This window comes from Miniopterus schreibersii (assembly GCF_964146895.1).
Source record: "Miniopterus schreibersii genome assembly, chromosome: 2".
NCBI lineage: Eukaryota > Metazoa > Chordata > Mammalia > Chiroptera > Miniopteridae > Miniopterus > Miniopterus schreibersii.
Genome location: NC_138102.1, coordinates 140,987,744 through 140,994,340, shown reverse-complemented (window position 1 = coordinate 140,994,340; position 6,597 = coordinate 140,987,744). Strand labels below are relative to the sequence as shown.

General features: G+C 47.6%; 1 protein-coding gene across 1 annotated transcript; it reads right to left on the bottom strand.

The window, feature by feature from the left end:
- Nucleotides 1-803: 803 nt before the first annotated feature.
- On the bottom strand, nt 804-6,020 carry LOC308551627 (keratin, type II cytoskeletal 6A-like). Its single transcript, XM_081126330.1, has 9 exons — nt 5,481-6,020; nt 4,338-4,552; nt 3,954-4,014; nt 3,702-3,797; nt 3,413-3,577; nt 2,819-2,944; nt 1,798-2,018; nt 1,545-1,579; nt 804-1,433 (listed from the first exon to the last, which is right to left on the bottom strand). Exons 1-9 carry the CDS (start codon nt 5,988-5,990, stop codon nt 1,207-1,209), a joined length of 1,656 nt encoding a protein of 551 aa, XP_080982456.1. The 5' UTR covers nt 5,991-6,020; the 3' UTR covers nt 804-1,206.
- Nucleotides 6,021-6,597: the final 577 nt, after the last annotated feature.

The window sequence follows — 6,597 nt, the reverse complement described above, 5'->3', positions numbered from 1 at the left end:
CGATATCTGAGTTTTCCATGACCCATTCATAGAAGCCCAAGCAGGCCAGGGCATACCTGAGCGGATGTGGGGCCATCTGGAGCAACAAGGACTCGATTTCTTTGAGCCTGTGTGACTGGTTTACAGTATAAGCAGGTGGGAATTATCATTCTTATTTTGCCTTCACACTTCAAGAAATCAGCATGAGTTGCATGCCTGAACCTTCATTTGACCAGCTCTACTGTTTACCTTTTTTCCAATTGTGAAGATTATTGAGATTCACATCTATGATGTACAACTTCCTGCATTTGAACTATTTCCTCAGGATACATCTCCAGATGTGTAATACCAGTTCAGGAGTGTGCACGTTTTAATTGCTCTTGGAATACATGTTATCAGGCAAATTTATTGGTCATGGAGGCAATCATAAGTGTAAATTAAATATCTTATTCTATTGTGAATGCTCTTTTGCTCTAACTGGACAGTAACATGTTTCTCTGTGAATATGGGTGACTACTGGGGCAGAAGGAGGTGGAGTCTTAGACACCAAGCCAGAGAGGCTAAGCGGCTAGAACCTGTAATAAGCAGTAAAAACAAACTTCACAATGACGATGGACCATATCCCTAGCACTCCATGTACCAAACATTAGATGGGATTTGATCTGGGAGGAATTCTGAATGTGAGGATGCCAAACCACTGTTTATTGAAGCTCTCTAAAGAATGGGAGTGAAGCACATGGGGATTGCGAATTTGAAAAGGAACTTGTCAGATGAAACAGCTCAAAAAACATTGGTGACAAATCAAGGGAATAAGAAACATGCATAATAATAAACATCTGCTTTATTTAGCAATACAAGTGAGCAAAGACCAGAGGAAACACAGCAGGGATACAGAATGTACATTATAGGACTAGTCACTTGTGCTTTCATGACCATTGCAAGGAAGGAACCCACACTTGGAAGATGGGGAATTACTGGGTCAGTGGAAAGCAGGGGGAACTTGTTCTGTTGTAGGATCGAATACAACCAGTGACCACCTTCTGATGGTGAGCAATGGAAGCTCAGAAGGAGCAAGTATGGGCAGAGAAGAGAGGCCACTCAGCAACCTCAGTTCTAATTCAAGGACTATGAGTAGGTAGCAGGAGAGAAGAAGAAACTTGAAGAGAAAGCTAAGCATCTGGAAAGGTGGCCTGAGACAATGTGGGACCAAGAGCCTACGGGAGGACTTCAGTAGCCCCTCCTGCTGGACGTGGTGGTGGTGTACTTGATGGAGGAACTGCTGCCTCCAACAGAGCTGAGACCACCTCCAAATCCTCTGCCACTGCCCGAACTGAAGCCACCTCCAAGGTTGTGACCACTGCCATAGGAGTAGCCGCTGCCTCCGCCCAGGCCGAAACCACTGCTGACACCACCAGCACTGCCATAACCACCAGAGACAGTGGACTGCACCACAGCTGTTGAGGAGAGGGGCACAAGGACACACACACATGGTGAGCTCATTCTGCCAGCCTCGATCAAGTCAGAAGAATCAAGGGCAAGGGAGGGAGGCAAGCAAAGATACTTACAGATGTTGACTGGTCCAACGCCTTCTCCACTCAGCCTAGGAGGAAGGAAACACAGGGACCTCAGAGAACCACTCCTGGACCAGTGTGGAAAGCTTCCATGTGAGGACAATCCATGGGGGAACTGCCTTCACAATGGTTCTCTGACAGTAGCGATTATGGCCATCACCACTTTAAACTTGGGCTTTAAACTTGTTCTCACTGGCTGCACATGATGGAGAAGCACCCAGATGATTGAGGAGGTTGAGTTACCCACCTGCACTCCTCGCCTTCCAGCAGCTTCCTGTAGGTGGCGATCTCCACATCCAGGGCCAGCTTGACATTCATCAGCTCCTGGTACTCCTTCAGGAGCCGGGCCATGTCTTGCTTGGCCTTCTGCAGGGCATCTTCCAGCTCAACCAGCTTGCTCCTGGCATCCTTGATGGCCAGCTCCCCACGCTGCTCAGCCTCAGCAATGGAGGCCTGCAGGTTGGCGCACTAGAGAAGGAGGTAAACAGAATGGACTTGCAATCTAGTCCTCCAGAGGAGACTAACCATGCTTCCTCTTTCCCAGTGAGATAGAGATCCAGAGCCCAGATGGCATGGAAATGGAGCACAGAACCTTTCTGCCCAGTCTTGGCCCATTCTGCAAACCTTATCTAGTCTATGAGTCACTTGAGAAAACGTGCGCCCCTTTGTGTTAACCACCCTGTATGAGGATCTGGGGCTGACCGGGGGGAAGCACTATAACAGACATAGACCACGGGCAGTGGAAGAAATGGGCCCACTAGTTTGTTTTGAATCTTGATAGCTTTTGAGAATCTCATGTGGTAGCCACACTAACTTGTACAAAATTACAAACATACTCAATGAGGAGATGAGTTTCTTCCCCCTCACATTTTTAGGTTACACTCGTCTTGTCCTGTGTCTTTGCTGGACTGTCTTTTATTTTCCACCTTGAATCTTGAGCAGATTTGCACCAATCTTCCTCACTTTCTGGCCTGCCTTTTCTTTCCCCGTTTCCTGCATTCCCAAATCAACTGTCCTCATGTAATCTCTGCTCAATGTCTCTAGACTATATTTTTACAGCTCTAGACTATATTTTGACAGGGTTTATATCATGCTCTTGGGTTGGGATCCATCTGTGCCACCTGTGGGAACTCACTTAGGGTAGAAACTGCATGGTGTCCTCTTCCTGCTGTCCCCCAATTCCCAGGAATTTCACAAATGATGGTTGATGACCATGTAGTGGTCTAGCAAGGAATCAATGCTTTAATTTTCCTTAGTTCCCACCATACCTGTTTCTTGACATGGTCGATCTCAGATCTCAGCCTCTGGATCATGCGGTTGATCTCAGCAATCTCCTGCTTGGTGTTGCGCAGGTCGTCCCCGTGTCTGCCAGCTGTGACCTGCAGCTCCTCATACTGTAGCAAAGAGGGAGAGGAGGAGATGTGTATGGATTTTCACATGTTAACAGTGACTGTCACACTGAGCCAGGCTTTTAATAAATCAAACCCAATGGCTTCTCCAGAAGAGATTTTAGGAAATGCTGATGTTGCTAGGTCATTGGCTACTATACACTAATCTCAGCCCAACCTTGTTGTGAAACCACTGCCTTTCTAGCTCTCTTCAGAGCCAACAATGTCCGGCATCAGGGCGAAGCTAAAGCAAAGATCGCCTGGTCTACATTAGCTTTCCTCCTGCTTGGGTTTCTTTGACTTACCAGGATTGCACATAAATTCTGTAAATATCTACTCTATCAGTACAGGGCACACATTCTGTGAGGACACCAGCTTCCTAGAAGTGCATTTTCCCAGTGAAGTCTGGTAGCCTTGCTGGTGTTTAGGGAGCAAGCAGAAGAACTTCTCAGCAGCTGCCCATTCGCTACTCACCTTGGTCTGGTACCAGGACTCAGCCTCAGTCCTGCTCCTCTGAGCAATCTCCTCATATTGGGCTTTGACTTCAGCGATGATGCTGTCCAGGTCGAGGTTACGGTTGTTGTCCATGGAGAGGACCACAGATGTGTCTGAGATGTGGGTTTGCATCTGAGCCAGTTCCTGCAGAACATAAGATGGTCAGATCGTTTTCTCTTTTGACATTCACAGGTTTCCCAACCCCGAGTTCTTCCACCCTTTTGCAGAGCCCCATTAGAGTAAATAAAAGGAAGGGGGAGATGCTTACTGCGTCATAGAAGGCTCTGGTGAAGTTGATCTCATCCATGAGAGCATCTACCTTGGCTTGAAGTTCAACCTTATTCATGTAGGCAGCATCCACATCCTGGGGAATAAGCCAACGGCAGGGAGTCAGCTGAGCCCTCCTTCCCCATCTGCCCATCTCTCAGCCTCCCCACCTCTTCTCCTCTCAGATGTGGGGAGGACCCCAGAGTTTTCTCCTTCTGCAAGAAACATGAGCCCCTGCTTCTGATCAGCTCACCTTCTTCAGAGTGACAAATTCATTCTCCGCAGCAGTGCGCTTGTTGATTTCATCTTCATACCTAGGAGGGGAAGCGTGGGAGTCAGTGGTGAAGGTGACACAGAGAAGGCAGCCCAGGGTCAGAACTTTCCATACCAAACATGTCCAAGTTCAGCTTTCCTGCCAGTAAACCTCAAAGATGACTTTTGTGGTCCCTAAATTGTTTCCCTTTTTACTCTCCCTACCCACCTATATAGCCCTTTTGTTCTCTCAGGTTGGATTTTAAGCATCATTTGTGATTTTTATTTTCATGGGCATGTTTTGCTACAGAATCATGACCACATCTGGACCAGGTCTTGAAGTGAGCGGTTCTGGCAATTGATCCCATTTCTCTCCTTAACTCACTTGCTCTTGAAGTCCTCCACCATGTCCTGCATGCCCCTGAGCTCTGAGTCCAGGCGGCCTCTGTCCCCAACAATACTGTCCAGCTGTCTCCTGAGGTTGTTGATGTACTGCTCGAACAGAGGCTCCAGGTTCTGCCTCACGGTCTTGGTGCCCTGCTCCTGCAGCAGGGTCCACTTGGTGTCCAGGACCTTGTTCTGCTGCTCCAGGAAGCGCACCTAGAAGAACACAAGTTGGTTATTTACTTGATGAAGGACAGAAGAAAGATATTTGATGTGTTGGGTCTCCAGGTATACCTGGGCGGTCTCCATGGTGCTGGGCTACTACAGAGCATGTACAGAAGTTCATGCTGACAACCTGCTTTTCTTCACACTTTACAAACCTCACCAGTGAGAACTTCCCATGGGTGAGGAGGTGCTCACACCCTTTAAGTTATGGAGCCTTATCAGTGAGTTTCAACATTTCTTTTCTTTCTCTTCAGAAGTGAAATCACAATTCTAATTTAAAATCGTATTTTCATCATATATTTCACAAACTTTGTTTTAAAGATAGTACCTCAGTTAAAGGAATAGCAAAGTTTTAGAATCTGATTATTAAATTCAAATCTTATTATGATTAGATCCCAATCTAATTTTCATTTGGTATACAAGTCTTGTCTACAACAATCTCCCTCAGTGGTCACTACCTGATTCTACAAATTTAGTATTTCAATGAATAAGTAAGTGTCTCTGAGTCTTTTTTTCCAATCCATGAAGAAATGGTTTTCACTTTTCTGTCACTCTTTTTTCTCTTCCCCAGAGCCTTAGGGCAGTTTTCACTGGAATTTTATTTTTCATAAAATAAAAATTAGATTCTTCAGAGGGTAAAGCTAACTCATTCCACTTTCCCATTGCTTTTTCTTTTTTCCATGGTTATCAAAAGTTGAGAATTCTTTCTAGACAGGAATGAGAGACATTTAAGAGATTTAGCAGTTTTAAATGTTTTCCATTTCCTTCTGCCTGTGGTCAACATGGAGCTAATCTGGCATCCCAGGGGGGCGCCAGTCCCCCTTTCCCTCTCCCCTATTCTTCCCCTCCTAGGACATTTGTTGGTCCTCAAGTGTGGGGACTGGGAATCCCCACTGGAGGACAGGTCTTTGGGACTCACCTTGTCGATGAAGGAGGCGAACTTGTTGTTGAGGGTCTTGATCTGCTCCCGCTCCTCAGTCCTCACCCGCTGGATGGTGGGGTCGATTTGCAGGTTCAGAGGAGTGAGGAGATTCTGGTTGATCGTGACCTCTTGGATGCCTCCAGGGGGGCACACAGGGAAGCCAGCGCCCCCATAGCCACCTCCAAAGCCAGCTCCAGCACCCAGCCCAAAGCCAGTACCAGCTGCATGATCAAAATTAATTAGACGGCCTCCAAAGTCAAAGCCACCTCCAACTCTGCCACCAATGCCGCCTCCGAAAGAAATTCTCTTGGAGCCCCCCAGGCCATAGAGGCTCCTGCTGCCAAAGCCAGCTCCTCCACACACTCCACCGAGGCCTCCACTGCCCCTGGAGCGGGACACAGAGACACTGCTGAAGCCAGAGCGGCCGGCCCCAGGGACTCTGGCCGAGCTGGCACTGAAGCCACGGCGGCTGCTGCTTTGGATCCTCACGGTGGATTTGCTCGACATGGTTTCTAAAGATGAGAAGGCTGAAGAAGGTGCAAGAGACTGGAGGGTAGAGCTGAGAGGAGCAGATGTGTGTGATGAGTTTCCCCGCAGCAGTTTATATATAGTGAGAATGGGCTGGGCTCAGTCCTAGAAGGTGAGCTTGCAGATTGGGAAGGGTTGGGCTTTACAAGCAGTGAGGTCACCCCCAGCACCTAGAAAGGTAAGAAATATGAAGATGGCATATTTGGCTTGCTTTACTCATGGAGAAATTCTCCTGCCCTCCAGCCTTGTCTTGATCCCCACAGAATAAGGCTGAATGTGAATTCACTAAAGTCATGAGTTAGTCATGCTCTCAAACAAAGGAGACAAGTCACTGATCTGTCGTGATTGTCTCTTCCTTCTGCTTACTCATAGTCTCCTCTATGTGTCCCCTTCCCACACAGGTTTTCTCCTCCACCAGCACCACCCTTCCCATCAGGGTGGGACTGACTCTAAGGGCTTATAGGCATTTGCTCAATGCCCTGAGCAAGAAGTGGCCTGCAGTGTTTTTTCCACCGAGTTTGAACCTGCCCTTCAGAAACTCCTGCATGTTGTGCCTGGTGGCCTGGTATGGGAATAAGGGCTACTT